The 23,292-nt window shown below is 38.2% G+C and overlaps 1 protein-coding gene across 1 annotated transcript in view; it reads right to left on the reverse strand.

The window, feature by feature from the left end:
* The window catches only part of FBN2 (fibrillin 2), a 122,370-nt gene that overhangs the window by 85,616 nt on the left and 13,462 nt on the right, over window positions 1-23,292 (reverse strand). Inside the window, exons 6-9 of the mRNA XM_059836422.1 lie at window positions 13,299-13,496; window positions 8,463-8,588; window positions 3,453-3,578; window positions 749-901 (exon numbers count right to left, since the gene is read on the reverse strand). Of these exons, the coding sequence (XP_059692405.1) occupies window positions 749-901; window positions 3,453-3,578; window positions 8,463-8,588; window positions 13,299-13,496 (603 nt within the window). The remainder of the gene's footprint in view (window positions 1-748; window positions 902-3,452; window positions 3,579-8,462; window positions 8,589-13,298; window positions 13,497-23,292) is intronic.

Here is a 23,292-nt window from a genome sequence, read left to right on the forward strand (position 1 = left end):
GACACAGCAGCACACACCAGGTCAGCCTCTCACAGACAGCTCAAAAGGAAGGCACAGCTCTCCCTGTGTGCTACAAAAACCAGGATGGCAACTCCTTCTCTCCATAATGCTGCATCTTCCCCCTGCCACTCCGAAGCTCCTTTGGCTGTGGCAGGTGTTGCTTGAGGAAATAATAAAAAGGAATGCTGTAATTTAGGAATATTTGTTCAACTGTTTGTTGAAACTTTCTTCTTGATGTGGAGACAGGAGCACGGTAACTCACTGGCTTCTCAGAGGTGTTGATGAAGAAAATACCTTTCATCAGGGATGCACACTACTCCTCTCTGAGCAGAACTGAAAGAACAACTTAAAAACTGGTGCATTAAAGTTCAGAGTAACACAAAGTGCAATGGAGCAAGAGAGCAGCTGTTCCTTTAAATCAAAATTAACCATAGACCCTAAGAGCCCTTTCCTCTTCAAGCCTGAACACAAAATCTTTCCCATTTCACAAAAACTATTTCCAAAGCCAACAAAAGGACATTATAAAACTCAAGTGCCAAACAACCATAGACCAAAAAGAAAAATGGTTAACAGATGTCAATATCAGTATTAAAACCACGGAAATTAGCAATAATGCAATCCATGACCTTATTTTTTTCTGTTTAGCCGACATTTTAAAGCAGTTTAAAACACCCTAGTGACCTCCACCCAATGCAGAATGAACAGCAAGAAGGAGAAAATAAACCAGCCAAACCAAGAGGGCACTCACCAGATCCTCTGACAGGACACACCTCTGGGACAGAGGCACTGGCCCAGCAGTGGCCAGACTCACAGCAGCACTGCCTTCTGGTGTACCTCCCGGGCAGCTCCTGTGAACAGCGGCCGCTCGCAGAGCTGGAGAAACAGCTGCCTGCTCTGTGATCTGGCAGTCAAGCCAAAGACAAAAACCAAAACCAGTGACATTGACGCCCTTTTGGTTTTACCCTTCTTTCTTTTATACATTCTCCTGTGGGGGAGGCAGTTTTTGGTTTTTCTGGGTCTGGATTGAAGGCATTTGTGATAGCTCATGTTTGGACTCAAGTGTTTATTATTTCTTATCAGTGAAACAGTCTCACTACTGTGAGTTCAGCAGCTTTTCTTTAGAAGGCACAAAATGGCCAACAGTCTCTTGTTAAGAGGCCTTTTAAGACTAAACTATCCAATTAAGAACTGACACCTAGATTATTTTCCCTTTTAACCCAACAACTGATCCCAAAGAGCTGCAATGGGGACTTTTCTGCCCAATTACAAAATGCCACCCAAACTCAAGATGAAGAAGGAAGAAGAAGCATGAAGAAGAAACCCAGGACAGCACCCTGTGCCCTCCATCTTGCTTCTATCCACAACATACTAAAAATCCCAAAACCTAGATTTTTCACCAAGTGATACACCTACACTGCTCTCTATAATCTATTCCACATTTTTGTGGATTCTAGCCCATCCCGAAGTCTAGGAAACTTTCTCCATGAATGAGGGTCAAAGTCAGTGCTCCCCTGGGGGTCAGGGCACCCCAGAGCAGACAGAGGAATATTCCCGGTGCCCTGGGTTTCCACATTCTCTGTATCCTTTACACATATACTTTAAGCTTTGTAGCCTCATATTGTAGCTTAGTTTCAACATTTTCCTCAGCAGAAAGACCAAAAAAAAAAAAAAAAAAAAAAAAAAAAAAAAAAAAATCCAGGATCCCTGTGCTGTCTTGGTTCTCCTTAAAAACCAAGGCTGAAACCAGCTTTCCAAGACAGGCTTTTGTAAACAGGGCTTGGATCTCATCCTGAGCGGGGAGAATCCAGAAGGTACTAGAACTGGGGAATTACTTCACCAGGCAGGTTCCTGACTGGGGGGGGCTCTTGTCAGATATACTAATTTTCAGAATCTATAAAAACTGCACATGCATTATACAGTGGGCTCATCTTTGGCCTTTTCTACCTGATGAATTTGTGTACTTGAGAACCCTCATACAAAAGGTACCCTTTTATCACCCTGATTTTGTCTAACTCATATTTTTAGGGCCAGAGAAAAAGGCATCAACATGAGCTCTCAAAGCTACCTTCCCCTGTTCATCTGAGGTAAGGATGAAAATGCTTAACAAGTTGTACTAAAAGAAACAAAAGCAAAACCAACCAACCAAACAAAAACCCCCAAAACATCCAAACTGCACCCAATAATTATCTGACCCACGTATTCCACATTGGATTTACTGCAGGATCACATAGGTGCAGTGGAATTAGCCTTGCATTAATCCACCATGCAATCATAAAGTCTGCTCAAGCCAACAAGGAAATATGGATGGTATGAAAAACACAAAGCAATACAAACAAAAACTAGATATATTTATATACATATATAAACCCTATTATGACAGAACCTGAGATACGTCATGTAACAACAGCAACATCAACACATTCATTTAATGATTTCTTTCCTTTGCTTAAATGCATCTAACTGAAAAAATGCTATTCAGCCTGCTCTGCTCAGTTTACTGAAAGTACAACAGAATATTTAGTAATGCCATGTGAAACCTACTCTCCTTCAAGGGCAGATGATGTTTCATTGTCAGATTAGGGCATGTGGTTTTTCTGCAGGACTCAGGTTTTGGGAGCTGACTTTAAAAATCAAATTGTAAAACACGCCAAAATCCACAGAAATTTTGATCATATTGGAAATCATAGGTTTTCAGTATTCCTGAGGCTAGCCACAATGTATTTGAAGTTGGCACTCCTCAGATGAACCTGAATAACAGAAGGTGGCTACACTGTTTAAAAAATTATTAATTTTAAATCACTCGCAGGTCATGCGCTGCTACTTGCTTACATCATTCATCTGCAAGTCAGAAACTCCTTCAGAATTCCTACCCCTTCCCCAATATGAGAACAAAGAGCTTTGAGATATCTGAAATAAGAAGTACCACATGAGTTCTAGAAAACACATTACTGCTAGCAATTGTTAAGGTTTTTTACACATGGCATGCAGTATTTATAGCTAAATGGTCAGAATGTTTTAAATCACATACTTGACACATGCATCTATATATAAGAAATCAACACATGTGGAAATAAACAAAATGGGTTTTTATAATGTAGCTATTAAATAAACTGTCCTGTAAAAGGTGAAATCAAATGAAATTCAACACTTGGTTTACCTCATTATCTGTTTCTGACAAATTAGTGGCAAATCAGCATATGCTACTTAATGTCTTTTGAGTTTACTTTTGTGCCTTATGTTGACTACTAAAGGTTAAATTAACCAGTGTGAGATGGGATTTGAAGCACCAAGTAGGGATAAATGTTTGCTCCTTAAAACCAAAGTGAGCTTAACTTTTGGGCTCATCAGATGCAGATTCAAGAAACAAGTAAAATTAACAATTCCCATGTTTGCCTGGACAACAGAGTAAGGCCCTGGGGCAGGGGGAAGTGCCAGATGGCTGGAGCACCTACCAGGAGTGCAGGATCCATCCATAGATGTGACAAAACCTCGTGGGCAGACACAGAAATAACTCCCCACAGTGTTGGAGCAAACACCACCCTCACAAATCCCTGGGACGACGCTGCATTCATCAATATCTACCCAAAAAGGAAAGGACATGGGATAATTAGCAGAGCACTCATACTGCATTAAAAAGAGGGAAAGAGAGCTTTTTTGAAATGACGTTGTTATTAAACTCTGAATAAAATATTGCTTCTGCTTGCTTACTGAAAATAGTTTTGTTTGCCACCTGTTGGAGGTTTTTCTTGTACATGCACAGGGTGTTTAACACTTCAAGGCACAGAGTACAGGAGAGCAGGCTGAGATTTCCTCCTCCTGAATGACTCAGTGCCACCTCTGAGGAGCACAGAACAGCTACAATGGAATGCCAAAATACACATCCTGCTTTCAGGCTGAAGGGAGGAGGATGGCACAGCAGCCAGCCAGGACATCTCTGGGCTTTCTGTGACCACACAAATATTGCTCACGAGATCTGACTGCTTTCTGGCTCCCATAACATTCCAACTCTAAGAAAGAATTTTGGCCAAGCCCTTCAAATAACCTTTTGATGCATTTCTGCTGACTGAAAGCAGAGGTCCCACTGGAACACCAAGGCAATTTTGTGCGTAAATATGTATAAAGTGTGACATCACCACGCTGATAAATTGAGCTGCTGTGTGTAACCAGGGGCTGGCAAATTCCAAACCAGTGGTCCAGCAGTGCAAAGCCCATTTGTAGCTGGCAAGTTAAAGGCAGATGAATGAAGTTCTTCACCACCTCTGCAAAGCTGCAGGATGCAGACCATCCTTCCCAATTGGCTACATGCAAGGGAGTTTAGCACTGTCCAGGGCTCTTGTCCAAGAATGACAGGATGGTGGAAAGGTAAAAAAGCACCTTCCTGAAACCTAGGCAGTGATCAGAGTGGCAGGAAAACTCCACAGTCTTCTTCATGTAGAGAAAAAAAACAATTAACATGGAGAACCCAGGTGGAAGAATAATTTATTTAACTTACTGGAGCAGTAATGAGTAACTGGTTTTTTGTCTCACTGGTTTTTGAGCCAAATCTCTGTCTCTCCTTCCCCGTCCCTGGTTCTTGTGTAATTATTTAAAAATATTGATATTACCTCTGACTGGAAATTCTGAGACTTCATCTCACGAAGGGCTATTTTTAGTGAGGCTGACTGAAAATTTTATTAGTTTTCTTCCCTTCTCCCCTCCAAAATACATAAATTAATGGTGTCAGGGAAAATGTTCCAAATACAAGTAACAGGAAATGCTGTATTAAGGGAGAGGAAGAGGAGGCATGAATGGTTCCAGTGCTGCACACAGGATGGGACATCCAGTCTCAGCAGGAGAAAGAATTTAAATGCATGACAACAATGTTGCAGATTTATTACCCAGTGAGTTTCTGCCTAAAAGACCCAGCCTAGCTACCTGCAGTTCAGAATTTGTGACTTTTACTGCTAGGAAAAGCAGGGTTTTATAAATAACTTAATTACAAGTACCAGAAATGGGGCTCTCAGCTGCCAAACTCTAGGAAAGGACTATCTAAAGTAGTTTTAGTCTAAAAAATAATATTTGAAAGTAGTAACACCTGGTAGGACCAAGTCTGACTAGCATAAAGTCTAATGAAATTATACATTGAAGCAGGAAAATATGAAATAGGACTATTTATTTTAAGGGATTCTTTCCATTTTGGTGGCATTTTTTTTTTTAAGGCCTTAATCTGTTTCATATAGTCTTAACCTTTTGACATCAACAGTAGATAGTAACATGTCTTTTTGGAAAAGCAACAGAGGCATCCTACCTCTTTAGAACACCTTAAATTACAAGGGTGTCATAACTAAATACATCTATTTAACAAGTATATGTATCTGCTATTTGAGAAGAGTAAGTAGAAGACCCTTATTAGAACCCTGGAACACAATAGGTAATTCTCACCCCTTTTGTAAAGCAGCAATCATAACTCAAAGTTTCTCTACATTTAATTGATTTCTGAATAACCCTAAGATCTCAGTTCTATTAACTCTGGGAGATAACACCATCCTAAAAATGAACAGCATTTCACTCCTAAGAAGACAGTGAAAACTCAGCATATTGTAGACCAAAATTTTTAGACAAAAAAAAAAAAGCGAAGGGTTTGGGGTTTTCTTTTGTTTAGCTAAGACACCACATTGGTGGACCAGATATCTGGAATTTGGTACAATCCCTATAATGGCCTTTCCCAATTTTTTTCAACTATTATGGGTACAAAAACCACAACATGTACATTCCTACTTATTCTAACAAATGCTGTTGTTTCCAGGAAAAGCAACAGGAGAAAAAAAACCCTAATCCACAACAAAATCTCTGGATGCTCAGGGGCAGAGAGGGCATACACCTCAAATCTCTCCTTCTTAAGTAGGAGAATTGCTGTTATAGTAAAGAAGGTCTGAGTAATTATGGCAAGGCTGTAGCCCCTGAACACTGGAGCCTTGGCCATTACTGACTACAACTTGCATTTTGTCCCTTGCAGCCAGTAAGTAACATTTGATCTGCTTTTTCATACCTAAAAGAAGCAAAGGAGTGAGCAGAATACTCCATACCACATCATTTCTACACAATGTTTGTGACAAAAAACCCAAAAAAAACCTCATTAAAATAATGCAGGTTCTACTAAATTATTTCTCTGTACACAGGTTCTGTTAACTCACACGACATCAGTTCCTTACATCCTTCCCAATGGTCCAACCCACATCCACAGATTCATATATATGTATATAAATTTTGTTACTTCATTCAAATCACCCGCCCTACTAACTGAAAGAGCAATTTTTTGAAGGACTGACTATAGTATGTTCCTATAAATTTAACCCTGAGAGATTACAAACACTAAATTAAGCATACAAGTGAAAAAACCAGAATAGAACCATGGCTTATCTTTCATTCCCTGCTCCATCATTAGAGTAATGTAAGCATGGTATTATCCTGCTATAATTTCGGCATTACCTCCTTGGCTGTGAAGCTTCACAATGTCTTTCTTCCCCCAAAAAGATGGCACACACAGCGAGGAGAGGGCTGTTATTTGCCTAATTCCCTGTGGGGAATTATCTGACTAGGGAAGCTGTGACCAGGGACTGATTAGTATTTAACTTTTGCCACGGACACTAGTGGCAGGGCTTAAAAGGCAGAAAAGCCAGAACATATCACCTGTTCAGCAGCAGGCTGCCAACAGCAAATTAAGACCTGTTGATTAGTTGAACCATGAAGAAACAGCCAAATCAGACAGTAGATGATTATGCACAGTCCCATAAGCACCACAGCTTTTTAAAATTATCTATGCTAAAAATACATTCACCCTTTCTGGTGTATACTATCAAGGAGAATAACATTTTCAACAATTAAAGCTTTAGATTGTTAAAACAGAATGCAAAGAATGCTCTACTGCTTTCAGAAGAAAGGAAATATGTCTCTGAATTCATCCTTCTGGCATCAAAAGAACCATAGTCAAGACAATCACACAAACAAGTGCACTTCTATCAAAAAAGAATGGATTATAGGCATGGACAGATAGATAAGATAGGTTAAGAGTCTGTGGGTAAAAATCAAGGACCAGACCTTGATTGCATTCATTTGTGTAAAAAGCCAATGGAAGGAACTTTTTATCCCTCTTTCTTTCCTTTTTGCCTTCTTTTTCTCTTTCTTTCTCCCTCCCTTTCTTCCTCCCTCCCTCACTCTCTTCTTCATTCTACATTTTATTTCAAATCCAACCCCCATCTGCTGATACCAGGAGATCAGAGACAAACATTCCAATTGCCATGGCAAATGTGCCATTTCCTAATACAATTTTTAAAGTTCTCAGGGACCTTCTGACTTCTGTTGTTCCTTTTCAACCACGAGCATCTAGACACCTGCCTGCTCCCTCCCCTTTCAGGCGCTGAGTAAAAATTAAAACTAGTCAACACAAAAAAAAAAAAAAAAAAAAAAACCAAACCACAGAAAAACAGAAGAATCTGAAGGGCAGGACCAGAAAGAAATACTTTTGGATTTAAAAAAAAATTTTTACTTGGGTATTACTTTCAACAACAACACCAGAAGGAACATTTTCACTGAAAAGACATGATTTTTAAACTGACTATATTAATTTTTCTGTGAGTGTTGTACTGTAGGCAACTCAAAAAACCTCTGAGGGGATGTCCAAAATTGGGAACAAACAATGTATTTGTTTGTAACTGAATACTGAGCATAATGTAATTTGGTACCATAATTAAACTGCCAGCAAATAACAAGTTTAAGAGCAAAATCCTCTTATCAGCACAACTTAAACGTGAAAGCATCTACTGCTTAAGATGAAGTCTGAGAGTTCTGATTCCTTCCAAAGCATGAAAAAGTCACTGAAATCAGTGAAGTCTTCAGCAAACTCACAAAAACTCAGCAATTTTCTTTCATGTTACTTTAAATTATATAGAGTTGCTGCTGTTAATTACATCAACATATTTACTGTGTAAATATGGTCTATGTTTATTAAACTACACTCATAAAAATGGTCTGCCTAATTTTTCATCTAAAAGAGAAGGGCATTTTTCACTTCCCCAGACTCACCAAAACTGCCACATTTGCCTTCACTCTGTAGTCACTAGGCTAAAAATACCTACCTGAACTAGAATGTATCTTTCAGAAAACAAAGAAAATCCTAGTAACTCAGCAGCAGTTATAGGGTACTCACAGACAAGAGTTTTTATCAAGTGCTAAATTTTCAAAGAAAATGAACACTGCCTTTACCCACAAAAGTCAGACAGAAAAAAATATCTAATGCAAAATAGGAACAGCCAAGTAGAAAAGATGGGATGCTGCAAAGTAGAAACAAAAAGCACAGTTCAGTGATGCTATCTGTCCAGATCAGACACTACAACTATTCAACCGCTCACTAATGTTCATTACCAAAGTGCTCTAATGCTTTGCAAAACCCCTTTTTAGGTATGTTCTCCTACATCATCACTTACCATCACATTTTTGAGTTGCCTCATTCTGTTTGTGGCCCACAGGACACTTGCACTCATATGAACCTACTGAATTAATGCAGTTTCCTCCTTGGCAGACTCCAGGGATAGCCTGGCACTCATCAACATCTGCAAACACAAAAAAGGACCCAGATCTGATTACCTGACACAAGATACATAAGTTACTTTCAGTAGCTTCCTGTTGCATTTCAGTAAGTCCTACTTCCACTTCAAATTTTGTTGGGGATTTTTTGTTTGTTTTTGTATTGTTGTTGTGGTTTGTTTGTTTTTTCTTCTCAGCTCTAATTTGGTTTCACATTAACCACTGCATGTTTCTGAACCTTTTTATACAAAATTGTCTGATAGAAGATTTTTCCTGGTTGGCTTCCTTAGTACCTGTACCATGGAGCTACTATCCAAATGTTTCAGGAATCTTCTGGAACTGTTTGTTCCAGCTGTGTGGTGCCCCCACGTAACATCTGGCAAGAATAGGGAACTCTTTTTCAGGTGGATGATCAAAGCCCTTATAAGGCACTGAAATTCCACCTGAGTTTGTGGATTTTAGTCCTTCTTCAGTTTTTTATTTCTCCTGGTGCTTGTGCTATAGATAAACCTATGGTATTTGCCTTGCCCAGTCACCTGCTTTTTCATTTAAGCAAGTAAAATTTCTCATAGCTCAGGAAGAAGGGAAGCACTTTTTGCAGATTTGGGGGGATTTTGGTAACCATTGGACTTGGTTTAAGTACATTTGCTGAGAGGTTTGTATTTAGCTCCCGAGTCCATGCTGATTTATACAGCATACTACCATGTCCAACATGAAACAGCTAGACTGCAAATGAATTGAGGATTTTATCAAAGGCATAGAATTTCTTCATTTTAATTTTTTTTATTTGTTGGGGTTTTTTTTCCCCTAAATAACGAGCACTTGCTGCCTGTTTACTTAGAAATCAAACATTTCATGTCAGAAGTATTTTAAGGAGTGGGGGGCTGGACTGGGTGCCCTCCAGCAACTCCTTCCAACCCTAATTATTCTGTGAACCTTGACATGGCTTAGCAACATTTAGAGAGAAGATGGTTCCAGCATTTACTGATACACAGCCCACCCCATTGCTCCCTACTGAGTAAAACTTGGTGTTTGTCTTCTGACCCTGGGGCCTCAAAATGCATTCATCACACACAGTGTGCCTGCACCCTTTGTCACTTATTAACACTTAAATTAAGTTCCTTGTGTCAGCAGATCAGTTGTTAAAATCCACTGTGTGTGTAATAGAGTTTTAGAAGCTGAAGGTGTCAAGGAATAGTGAATTAATGGCAGTAGCAGCAGGCAATAAACACCTCCCAGAAACAGGAAAACATCACTGGAGGCCTGAGGTGAACTAAATCTTAATCTCTATCAAGTCCATTAATTTCTTTCAGTTCTTTTCAGATGGCAAATAGAAGCTTAGCTTTGCTGAAGCCTGAAAAGCCAATCCCAATGATGCAATGCATCATATTTAAGTGTATTTAAATCATATTTAATTGTTAAGAAAGCAAGAAGATTCAACTGTAATCCTAACTTAACACTAGAAGACTGATGGGGTGTTTTTGTCAGTATCACCTTTTGCTGAAAACCTAAGTTTGCTTTAATATATTATTAGTGTTGTGGGACTGAGAAAAGTCAAGAAGAACAAAAGTATTTTATTAAAAGGGTGTGTTTTATCAATTGCTTCCTAAATGCTGTTTTAGGATATAAGATTTTTTTTTTTCTCTCAAAATACAAGCATATTGAAATGAAGCTTTTTTTTTTTTAGTATCTTTGACAGGTAGGCTAAACCACACAAGAGTTCCAGCATTATTAATTATCCACTTACTCACATTTTTAAACCTCAACCACATTAACACAAGAAACTTCTTACCATAAACAGCAAATTTGATTAATAATTCTGCAGACACAGTTCTAGATACAAAAGTTGAGTATGTTACAGATTAAGTAGAATGTTTCCATGTGTTCATAGTCCAGTATTTGGTAAGGGAAAAAAGATTTTGTGCTTTTGCAGACTGTTCTCTGTAAAATGCCTGCGGGATTTGCACAGCTAACTTTAAACATGCACCTTCCCTTTCTGATCTGTGGGCTGTTTCTCAAAAAGACTCTGATAAACCAAAAAATCTCCAGAAAAATAAATCCACTCAGATGTTAAACAGAAATTTTGGAGAGTTTTTTATTTATTGTAGTAGTGACAAAAATTATCCAAATTAAAAAACCTCTCTTTAGTTCTACCTGGAATATGTATGGTGAGTTTTGTTGTAATTGATCTGGAATGTGGGAATACAAGCTGAACTGGTCATGAATACAATGCAAAACTCTTGGTTCTTCCTTTGCATCCTAGAAAGCAGAAATACTGCACACAACAGAAATAATACTATGCTATTTTTCCCTGTTTTAGTAATTATTTTCACAACAGCAGGACATGATCCAAGACAACACTGCCAATATTTTCAGTGACTCAGACACATTAATACCAACCACCAGATTACAAAAAGAAATCAACACTCTTCATTATGAAGTTGAACCTTACCCTGTCTTCTCTTTCTTGTCCAGTTCACCTCAGTGTCTTTAACATTTAGACACTGTATTTCCTACTACAGAACAGAATTTCTTGTATTTTATCTCCTGTCATGGATATATGCACATAACCATGTCAGCAACAGAGGGAGGAAGAAGAACCTTCCTATTTTCAAAATCTACTCAGCCATGACCATTCTTCTCTCCTTAGAACAAAAAATTAACTGTCTGCAGGGAAAGGGTGTAGGTGGGAAATGGGACTTTTGAGGAATGCAGGGAGGAACTGAGAGAACATCCAAGACAGGATTTCTCCCATTATGCTTCTCCCAAGGCCATGCAGCAGTGGCAATAAAGCTCATTCAAGCAGAACACTGAAGTTCCTCCTGCCTGAATTCTTGGAATGAGGGATGTCTGAACAGTTAAATCCCTTCTTAAGACATGACTGAATAGAAACTTCCAGGGAAAAAAAGAAAAAAAAAAGAAAAAAGAAACACAACCAAACAATTTGAATTTTGAATTGGTTTTGCGTCTCTTAGATTTTTTTAAACCTGTTCATGGTAATAATGAAGCTAACAGTACTACTACAATGTAGTAGTAGTAGTAAACTACTAATAAAAGAACATTACCCAGAAAACACAATTAACCCTCAAAAGGTTCTGAAGACCCATTTAAGATTGAATCCTGCAAATCCTTTGCAGAGTAGGAGCAACTTCCGACTTGGGAATGACATCTTGTCAAATTCAGATCTCTAACACATACTGAAAGCATAACTCATTTTCCAACAGCAAAGCCTCTAAGTTCCACTGATTTTGAGTTGTTCATACCAACTCCCAATCCCAGCTATCTGATGCAAGCATTCACTTCAAAAATACCAAACATCTGAAGTGTGGACTGAGTGAGCCTGGTCTCCTGATACATGACAAAGGTAGTTTTACTGAATACCAAAGGGGTTTGTGTTCCTTATATCAAAGTCTCTGCAAATCTGATGTCCTCAACAGAAAGAAAAGCACTGAAAAACAGGACAGATCCCTCTGTTTGCTTCTAAAACCCTCAGAGGAAATATTTGGTTTCTTCTGGGCTTTCTACTGAGGATGGCAGAGCACCAGAACAGGCTGCCCAGGGAGGTCTGGAGGCATTTCAGCCCCACATGGACACACTCCTGTGTCACCTGCTCTGGGTGACTCTGCCCTGGCAGGGGGCTGGACTGGATGATGTCCAGAGGTCCTTTCCAACCCCAATCATTCTGAGATCCTGTGATCTTATTTCAACAGACTCTGCACCATAATGTGGAGTTTGGAAAGGCATAAAGTGCCACATCCAGCCCCTTCTTGCATCAAAGTGGGCTGGTAATTCATAACAGAGCAGAGATGGTGCTACCAGCCTGCTCACAGCACAGAGCTCAGGTCAGGATGAGTTACCAGTACTCAGAGCTCAGAAGGAAATGCCTCAACTGCTGGAAGGCAAAGATTCTGTGAAATAAAGAAATTCTGTCTCATCCTCTTCCCCATGGATAGGCCAAGCATATCTCATCTGCATAACATTGTGTGCTAAGCCCAGCTGACATAAACACAATCCAAGCTTCCTATTTAGCAACTGTATGTCAAATATGTAGCAAAAATTACGGCTGCTCAAACTTCCTTTGTTTGCCCATTACACAAAGTAGACTACCACATTGTTTCTATGCTCCCCAGCGGAATTTAGCAACGTGGTCAAACGGGTAACTTAAAACTATTTGCCACAGGGAATATACTGCCAGAAAAAGAAAACACAATTATTGTGGGCATGGCTGCTAAAGAGCACCACTGATCTCTCACATAATTCAAATAAAGCCCCAGAAGCTATGCCAGGGCCAGCCTGGCAGAGCAGTTTCAAGGACCCTTTGTATGTGGCCAAGTCATACAATGGAGCTTGACTCGGAGATTGCAACATGCACCCCTTCTGTGGTGCTCTGTTTCTGTTCCTGACACTGTTATGAAAAGAGTGTCTAAAACATATTAATCACCTCAAGACAAATGGCAAAATATAAACTGCTGCACGCAGGCAGAGGCCTAGCTCTGCACAGAAGGAAAAACAACATCAAATATTTTTCCTTAGTATTGATTAATAATCACTATTTCCAGGCACTTAAGCTTTGTTCTCTAGGTCCAGCAGCAAAAATCTAGAGGCAGCAAAGCACACCCAGATTTTATCCCAAAATACAGAACACACACAAGGAAAACAGCGACCTTACTGCAAGGTTTTCAAGGTGATTGTCAGAGGTGAGAGTTGTCACATGGAAAATCCCAGTCAGAGCTCACCTTGGCAGGCCCCAGTGCGGATATTTGGGATGAAGCCACGGCGGCAGGGCTGGGGCTGGGCAGGGCACATCTCACAGGGGTGGCCCCAGGCCCGTCCCACGGTGGCACAGCACAGGGACTTGGTGCACACAATCCCCGTCAGCTGGCCCTGGCACATCTGCTTGTTCACCTGGGTGAAACACGGGCCTGTCCTGTAATCTGGGGGAAAAAAAGGAAAGCTCGCTGTATTATACAAGGCACTGTACTTGCAGCTGTAGAAGGAATTTTTTTTTTAATCCAGCAGATACCTATATTAAGAATATTCCATGGAAATGTAAGCTATATTACTGTTTACAGAAGTTGCATGACACCTTCCATTGAAGGTAATGACTTTCATGAGGTCACAATTCAATTTATTTCCTGATGTAACTAAAAGGCAGCTGAACACAAAATTGCTCTTGAGCATTGACAGCGTGTCCAGTAAAATCCACAGTAAGCAAAAGAATTTTAGAAACAAACAAGCAAACAAACAAAAAAGATGGGATTAAGCAAATGAGGACTGGAAACTGGTTTTCTTGCTTCTAAGCTACTTCATGGTGATTTACAGGAGGGAGCTACAGCCCACAGCAGCCACACATTTTTTCACTCCACATTGATCAAGCTGCATGCCAGAGACAGTCACAGAAATCATCATTCCAGCTGGAATGCCTGTTGCAAAACTGTGCTACCTAGAGAGGACTGATTGGCAAACCAACACTTGTTTTCAGAAGGAAGCCAGGAGACAACACAACCAATCCAAGCTGTATGCACTACACTGAATAAAGCACAGAAACTAAATGAAAATATACTTCTGGTAGAATTCCTGTGAAAAATTAGCTCATTAACACTGAACCTGTATAAAGAGAGGTTTTTTTACATTATGAGTCAACACCAATTGGGATCAACAATTAACTGAAATTCTCTAGGAATAAATAAGAAACAGCTTGTTGCTCTAAGCCAGATTTCACATCCCTATAGGAACTCTTAAAAAAAGTGAGGGGTGAAAAAAAGAAGAAAATTCAAAGTTTTTATTCTGACTCAGTCAGAAGGAAGACACAACAGCAGGATTATGGCTGCTCAAGCTGCTGTTCCATCCTCTTTTTTTTTTCCTATCAAAAGCAGGCTCCAACACCAATATGTGGACAACACAGTCTTCCATACACTTTCACTAGGGTGCAGCTGATCCCACAAATAACATGCAAACCTTGCTTTCTATAACTTGACACTTTCAACCCGAAAAAATAAGAGCTTTGACATCTTTGGAAAGCAAAAAATGGTCTTTCCAGTGAGATGTTATACTAAACTTCCTGGGCTCTTACAATGAAAGCTCAATGTTCTGCTCCCTCTCTTTGGTAAGGGTCACTCAGGTACCAGTCTAGGAAAGACTTTGGCAGTTATTGACACACACTGGTAGTCAATTTCAGCTTGGCTTTTCACTTTAAATAAAGTCAACCGAGTACACAAGTACAGAAATGCCTGATGGTCAAAGAAGATAAAAAGATCTTACACACTCAGTAAGGTCTGTGAACTTTACTATCTTGATTATCAATAAAAACAGTCTTCAGAGTTACACTCTGAACTTCCCCTGTGACCATCAAGTCACAAAAATGGCACTTCTGGTAAAATAAATACATGATAAAAACAAAATCCTGTCCTTGCTCCACACACTGAGAGCTCAGCTCTCCATGGGTGAATACCCTCTACAGTGAAATCAAGTAATGACTTACTACACATCTTCAAATTCCCAAAACTTGCATTCAGCAGGTCTGAATTCCTTAGCAATCCCAGCTCACCTAGCAATTCCTATTCAGGAAATAAGTATGCTGCTGGCAGTGCTGTGTTTTTACAGCAGCAATTCTCCAAGTCACAATTTTTTGTAGGACCAATCTTTTGATATCATGAAGGAATCAGAGAAGAACTAAAAATTCAAACTATGTATTTGTCTGTGTAATGGCTGGTGACCCACAGGAATATCCTGGCCAAAGATATTCTGCATTAAGAAGCTTGGAATTCAGAGGAAATTAACCTTGAAACTAAAACTAGAGCTGTGAATTGTATCTGAGTTCCACTACCTTCCAATAAGACACAAAATGATTGTGTAAACTCTGTCAAAAGTAGCAATGAAAGTTCAGTTTAGAGAGTGTGTTCAGTCAAGAAATTAGAGAATATAACCAGACACCAAAGCGTGTTTGTTCAAGAGAATATGAATGTGTCAGGTACAAGAAGGAGTGATGCCAATACACCTATTGCTTACTGTAACCTATCAAATAGAAATACATGCTCTGGAAACCACCTATGCATAGGTGCCCACCCATGCCTTAATGAACAGAAAATGCATTAATCTAATATTTAGATTCTGTAGGCAAGCAATTTTTATCAACATAAGCCTGCTGCATATCTATTCAGATATACACTTTATGATAATATAAGTATTTTAAAATATTACTGTAATTTAACATATTGTTCTTAAAAAGTACACTCATTTCAAAAACCTTTACTTGTTCAGTTTATCCAGCATGAAGCCCAAAGGTAAAGAGACAGATTAGTGGCTGCTCTTCTACACTACGAGGAAAATACAAGATTTTAAAATACAAAGTGAAGGCAAGCATGTTTGTTAATGGCAAAGTTCAGATGTTTACACTAAGATCTGTAGTCACACAGTAAATTTTACATGTGGGAAGCAAATGCAATAAAAATAGATGCTATTCTGAAGATACTTTGTAGCTTCAAATGAAGCTGTGGGATTTGTTTCTCATGGCCAGTCAGATTATATTATTATAATGGTTGATCAGACCTTAAAAACTCCCACTTATGAATCAGTCATCTTTTCCATATGGGTCTGCTTGTCTTATTCTTAGGTGGTTCTTCATTTGTTCCTTTGCCAGCATTGCTGATGGAATAATTTTGCCAGAAAGAACATATGTTGAACATAAGCTATAAATCATTTGTTACTCCAGAAAGGGTGACTGCTTTGGTGAAATGAGGTGATCTTCAACATATGTGTTATACAGTTTTGGTTTTTAACTTCAAAAATTATATTCAAAATGCACAGTGACCTGAAGAATGACAAACTTCATCAACAATTCAAACTGTTAATATAATTAAATTTAATGAGGAATATTTTTTTTCCTGGCATCAAGAAAAAAATCACACCATAGACTATGCTGCAACATTTCTATTTAACTATGCTGCAACATTTCTATTTTGTCACAGAAGTGTGTATTTTGTATTCTCAAATGGGAAATTCCAATTATTATTGTTCTTGGGACTTCTTTTTCATTATTCCTGTTCAAAATTCTAATTCCACCTGTAATTAAAATAATCTTGTTCATAGCAGCCTGAGACAAGAAGCTGCAATGTTGAGATTTCTAGTTTTGGTTCAGTATCCATCTATTTTGGTTTTCTTCCTGTTCCTCTGGCCAAGTAAATGATTCAGATGTAGGTGTAAAAAACCCCCTGCAAACAGATATGGAATAGTCTGTCTGCCATGTGTCCTCTGTGTCTAACACCCACTAGATAAAAACCTGAAACACAGAGTTGAACATCCCAAATACCACCTACTGTCACTCAGGACAAAACATTAAAATATTTTGGTGCACATGAAAGGATCCAATTTCTAACTGAATTTTGTCACAACTCCTGCCCTTAAAAATTTCACCTCTTCCCAGGCAATATGAAAAAGCGAGGCATGAAGAAAAGTAAAAAGGTAACTACACATATTAGAATGTCCACTGCAAGCTATCCAGAAGAATATTAAAAATTGAGCTTTCTTTCATGGGAAAGCAGAGACTGAAATTTTAAATGAAAGCTCCCAATGCCAAAATACAGACAGCGCGAGAAATCCAACAGGGGTGCAGCGCCAGCCTCCTGCACCCAGCCTGCAGAAGGGAAAAAGCACATTATCTCAAATACTGTGTTTCATGTTTGTGAGCACTAGGAAGATTTAGCAGGAAGGAATAGGGAAAAATCTTCCATCATTCCTATTAAAAAAAAAAAAACCAAACAAACAACACAACCATAACCAAATAAGGAAGCAGTGCATCTGGAAACAAGCACTTTTAATTAGAAGTTACTTAGAAGATTGATATTTCTATTACTAAAAAGAAACACTGAAAATATTAAGCATGTTAATCATAAATCACATCAGGAGTGAGTAAAGGAAGGTATCTAAGATAGGCCTCCACAGACCCTGTCATTTAAATAACAAGACCTAATATTTTATTAATGTCTTTGACTTCCTTACAAAGAAAATTTTTCTTTCATTGGACTTTTTACAGAATCTCACTCCCATAAGGAAGATTTAGGAATATTAAGTAATAGATGAGAAAATAAGTAAGTTCAACTTCCATCACCTCACTCTCAGACTCAAGTACAGCAAACAGATTATTATTATTATTGTTGTTGTTGTTGTTGTTGTTATTTTATTATCATCATCATCCTCATCTCAAAAATCCATTTCATACAGGAGCAGTATTAAATTAACAATCAAATGCATAGGACCTGAATGTTATAAAGAAGCAAATGCTGCCAGCATTACCAGGAACTTCACTTTCTCCTAAAAGAAAAATCAGCACAGTGAGTGAAAGCCCAAGAGACTGCCCTCTATGTCAGGGAACCTTCAGAGTGGAGAGATTAAGTCTGTTGAATTCTCTTTGCTAAAAGTTACTCCAACAGGAAACAAGACAGAGAAACAACTGTCTTTATTACAACACTGATAGGTGACAAATTTCCCCATAATTTCTGCTAACACTCAGAGGTCTCCAGACATCTGAAATTCTTTTTGGCCACTTGTTGCAGAACCTGCTTGTTGATTACCGAAGAGATTTTTCAATGGAACTCTCTGAATTTTCCCCTTTGCAACGTGAAATCTTTGATAATGTTTTGATAAATGAAAGTGTAGTCAAGCTTCATCTTCCTGCAAGAGAAAATTCCAGAGTATTCAATGGATTCCTAAGATGGGACCATCAGGACTGGAAGAGAAAGGCAAGCCCAGTTCTCCCACTGATTCTGGATAAATGACAGCATTGCCCAAACCTTCCAAAGAAAGGGAAATCAAGGCTCTCATTGACAAACTTTTCATGTGAGTATGAAAGGGCTGGCAATACTCATAACTGTCCTTGGGTTCAGAGCACAAATCTGAAATTTATGCATATGTAAATATTATTCTTCTTACTCAACTCCAACATCTGCAGATCATAAGTCACAGTAATGCAAAAAGCTATTTAAACAATTTAAAGTGCATATGTTTATTAAATATCAGCTAAAATTTATCTTCCTTTAATATTTTGATCAACTTTATATGGAAATTTGGGGGGCTTTTTCACAGTAAATGCTTAGCTGCCAGCACAGAGTACACAATAAGGGTCACTTCAAAGGTAACAAGAACGTAGGTGAATTGTACTTGATATAAATCAAAAGAATTTTTTTCAAAGGTGACATCCAAGAAGTTATGGCATAAAGACTGCTGGCTGGAAATGAACAATGAGTCTCCTGGAATATGAAAGGAAGTTGGCAATGCTATTAATTTTCTTGGAAAAAATAATCTGTGGGCAGCACTGCTATTTAGACTGAGGAGTTCTTATAAACCTAAATAGCAAAATCCAAGCCTCCTTTTCTTGACTTTTTTCTAACAAACTTGTGTGCAAAGTCCTCAATCAAGTATCTAATAGCATCACGTTTATTGTTAACATAAATAATCATCAGAAAAGTCTTTCAGACATTTAAAATTGCTGCTAACTCAAAGCTGGGACATATCCCCAGCAGGTTCTTTAGTCATTACCTGAAGTGGTCTATAAAGTTTATTCTCACATGTAATACAGAAGAAGAGCAGCTTAGTGGAAAATGGTTTTGAACACTGATGTTAAATACATCATGAAGGTTTGAATGTTTTTATACAGCTGACAACTTTCATTTCCATGTTGAAATTTTATTACTGTTCTAGTGGTCCCACATGACCTTTTCTGACCAGCTCCTGTGATACAAAACTTCCCATCACACAAACTCCCGTGACTGACTGGATAACTTAACAACACACACTTGGAGAGCTAAAAAGGAGCTGGAGGGCAGCTGTAAATGAAAGAAGGAAAAGCCACAGGTTCAATGCAAGAATCTGTGTGAGCTTAGCAGCTTTTAGCAAAATTCCAGGTTCCACCAGTATTTCTGTCACGTCCATTCTAAGCATATTCTCATTTTCCTCTGGCTGGAACAGCAGCAGCTCTTTTCCAAAAGCAACAACTCCATGGTTCACACAGACAGTTTTATATAATTGGTATTATGACAGTTTTAAGCAGATAAAGTCTTAGTGTAGTAGTAACTGCATTTCTTATTACTATTATTAATTAAAAAGCAATTTGTTCTTGCATACCTCAGCATATGGGAGGGGGGAGAAATGGCAAAGTAGCAGATAAACAACAATATTTCTGAAATAAAATGCGATTTTGTCTAGTTGATCTGAACATTGAAGAAAATGCCCCTAATACTTCAGGACACAAAACATTTTGAAAAGTACACACACACATACACACACACACACAAACCCCACAGAAACAGAGTAACAGGGAAATACTTCACCTTTGTCATTAATGGAATTCAGCACCTTCCAGAATTCAAGTATTTCCTTAAAAACTTCTTGGAACAAAACATTTCCATGTGTAACTTAAGTATCACATACTAACTGACAGAAAATTTCAAGCACAGAATAAAAGCTGGGAGAGAAGTATTCCTGAATTTTAGTTGTCCAATTTTGGTCTGGTTGGAGCTCCTTGTAAATGTATATATCTCCTTATGCTTCCACAGGACCTGCTACTACATAAAGATGTCCTAGGGTGGGACTAATGAAATCCCAACACTTAGCACACAGTCTGACACACAATGGAATACTAACCATCAATCATTGCAAGAAGTTACAGACTGAATCACCCCTGGGCAAATACCAGACAAAAAAGCGAAATACTATTTTTTTGTTTTTCTCTAAGATTCAGCAGTTTATGCCAACTACCCTAATATGATGTTTGTACATGAATGTTTTACAATATCTAAAGCAGTGAAGGAACTCCTTCATGCTGCCTGCTGCTTCTTCCTCTCATGTTTCTCCTTCAAAAATACCTTACTTATCAATGCTTGGATGCTGGAAAGCCAGGTAGATGCACATTAAACTCTTAATTAATTCTTTCACATCCCAAAAATTAAGAAGCAAATACTTTACTCTGTGCATGCAAAAATATGCTGCCTTCCTTGCCCACAAAATGGAAACTTGAATTACACTGTCCACAGGCTTTTGGTTCCCTGCTCCGTCAAGTCAGTGCTACTCAGTTCAACCTCAAAGGAACAGAATCAAAGAATAAGGGAAGAGGAAGATTTAAATTTTAAGACAGGACATGCTTTTAAAGACTATTGCTGAAAAAGAGCACATTCCACCTTCCATTCTGGAGTTCAGTGTCATTCCCCACAGCAAAAGCCAAGGCTTTCAGAATGCACCCATACTCACAAAATGAGGAGAGAAAATATTTCATAACCAACCCCTGTGTAAATTATAAAGGCATGGAAAAAAGCACAAGCCATTCTCAGCAGACCAGAAACCCTAATAAAACCACAGACATTGGAGCTGAAAACAATCTCCTTAATTATGAATCTAAGTAGGAAAAATAACTGTTTCACACATTACCTTTAGGAAAAAAAATTAAGTATATGTATGTCTATTTAAACTGCAAGAAACATTTTCTCAGATGACTGTCTAGACTGCTGTGATAATTTGAGTTCATAATAAGCTAAAAACCCAGCCTGCCAGTATTTACTAGAGTTCTGTCTGTGCAGAGGCAGAAACACAGTTTCTGTTCTTCAGATCTTTTGGGTGTGTTCAGCAAAACCAAAGGGCTTCAGAAATGTACCTCTTGGGCTTATACAAGATTTTCAGGGAGACATTATAAAGCTGAGTATCTTTTCACAACCAAAATATAGGAAGGAAGGTAATTTGTATATCCTCTCAATACAGAAATAATTTAATCCTGTTTCTCATATAGCAAGTTATTAGTCTGAGGTAGAATAAGCCAGTTTACTTTTGGCACTCCTTGGTTTTGCAAACCTGGACGCAATGTGCTCTTGACTGGCTTCAGTAAAATACTCCTGATAATACCGGGATTACTCTTTTCCATACATATTTTATTATAGCAACTACAGCTTTTAAGATACTGCATAATTAATGCTTATGAATACAGATATGGTTGAAAATTTAAAGCAGATCCAATTTACAGGATTTTAGGCCTTAACATTTAATTCACTGTAAGGGAGCTTGAAGCATAACAGATATAATGAAAAATATCAGGTGTAGAAAATACAGAAAATTCCTTCCAAATATCTGTCACATATCTAACCTTCAACCAAAGCCACACAGAGTTTTGGGTTCTCTATACTCCTCCTCCTGGCTCAACATCTGAGACAGTTTGATAAAACTCCTTTCTTATTCATCAAAACAAGTCTCAGGTGAATGACAGTACCCTTTGAAAGAAAAGCAAGCAAATCCAAAAAAAACCATCTTCCCACTTCTTATTTTTCAAACTCAGTGTTTCACAAACAACTGTGCAGGTGTTATTAAATAAAATGTACTTTCCCTCTCCTATTTCTTGCTCCCCCACTGCAATACTCAAAGAAATAACCAAAACCCTTCTTTCACTCTCTCTCAGATCTAATATGGAACCTCAGTGTACACAGAACATATAACCAAGGTAAAAAAACAATTTCAGACGTTCCTAACCATTACAGAAATAAGCTTCCAAGGTTCCTGAGTTTCCTAGATAATCCTTCAAGCCTCTTCTACACAATACCTGTAAACTTAAGAGGAAACTTGTCTAACTTATTCTATTACCTTTTACAATCAAAAAAAGTGAAAAATTTGATTATTTCTTCTTGTTTACAGTACTTCAAAACTTCTTCCTCTTTCCAGTTCTTCAGATTATTTCTGATTTTTTCCAATTTTGCCTAGAACACCTATATAAGTAATATATAACATTAGTACTTGATGAATTTGACAGAAAGTTTTACTATTTACATGACTATTCCAGATTTTTTGCATTTTCTTTATTAAAGACACTCCCTGAGGGCAAGTGTCTCAACTTCGTCTGATCTTTAACTTTCCTAGATATCCTGGAAATAGATCAAGATTTTTTTCCCTGGATATCTTACAAAGTAATTAGCTTAATAAAGTTAATATTTTTTTTAGTTTTCAGAAGAAATAATCTTTTCTTCTAAAACTCTAACAAAGCCATCACGGCCTTGCTCACCTCTTCTATTTACTCTCTCCCCAAGTAGGTTAAAAAAAAGAAGGTGACATTTTAGTGCATCTGACCAAGAGCAAAATTTTCACTGAGGAAGGGAAAAGATAAGATCAGACAGAATTTTTCAAAGCCATCATCTTCCCTCTCATCTGCAACATGTTTCTCACTCATGATTTTGCTTCACTGCTCTCTGTTATCAGACCTGTTTCACTTTTCAGTGAACAATCCTTAGATGCAGAGCAGAAGCCAGTCTAAGTCCTACCTAACACATAAAAAACACAGTATTTTATGCTCTCCTAGACTTGTTCCTCCTGTAGGTAAGAGGAAGAAAAACTACTTTTCAAGTGCAGCTTTTAAAGAATAGATACATGAAGAAAATATATCATTGGCTCTAAGTATAAGGTTCTGGTAGTTCCTTCTTTCTTTTCACATTTTAGGGCAGCACAGCTACAGAGCTTCCACTTTAAATGATTTAAACCAGTGAAACATTCCCTGTGCCTGAGCTGCTACACTCTGGTGAAAACCCTCAAGCCTTCAAAAGAGGTCACTGAAATCCATATTTTCATTTTACTTTTGCAGACCTACTTTAAAAGCATAAAACCTCTGCTTTTAATTCTAATACAAAGTGCAACAACCCCACTTCTAACAACTTGCCTGTCCTATGCTTGAACAAACTGAGAAGTTCTGAAGATTTCAAGTGCTTCAAA

Source organism: Haemorhous mexicanus, chromosome Z (genome assembly GCF_027477595.1).
Source record: "Haemorhous mexicanus isolate bHaeMex1 chromosome Z, bHaeMex1.pri, whole genome shotgun sequence".
In the NCBI taxonomy this organism is placed as follows: domain Eukaryota; kingdom Metazoa; phylum Chordata; class Aves; order Passeriformes; family Fringillidae; genus Haemorhous; species Haemorhous mexicanus.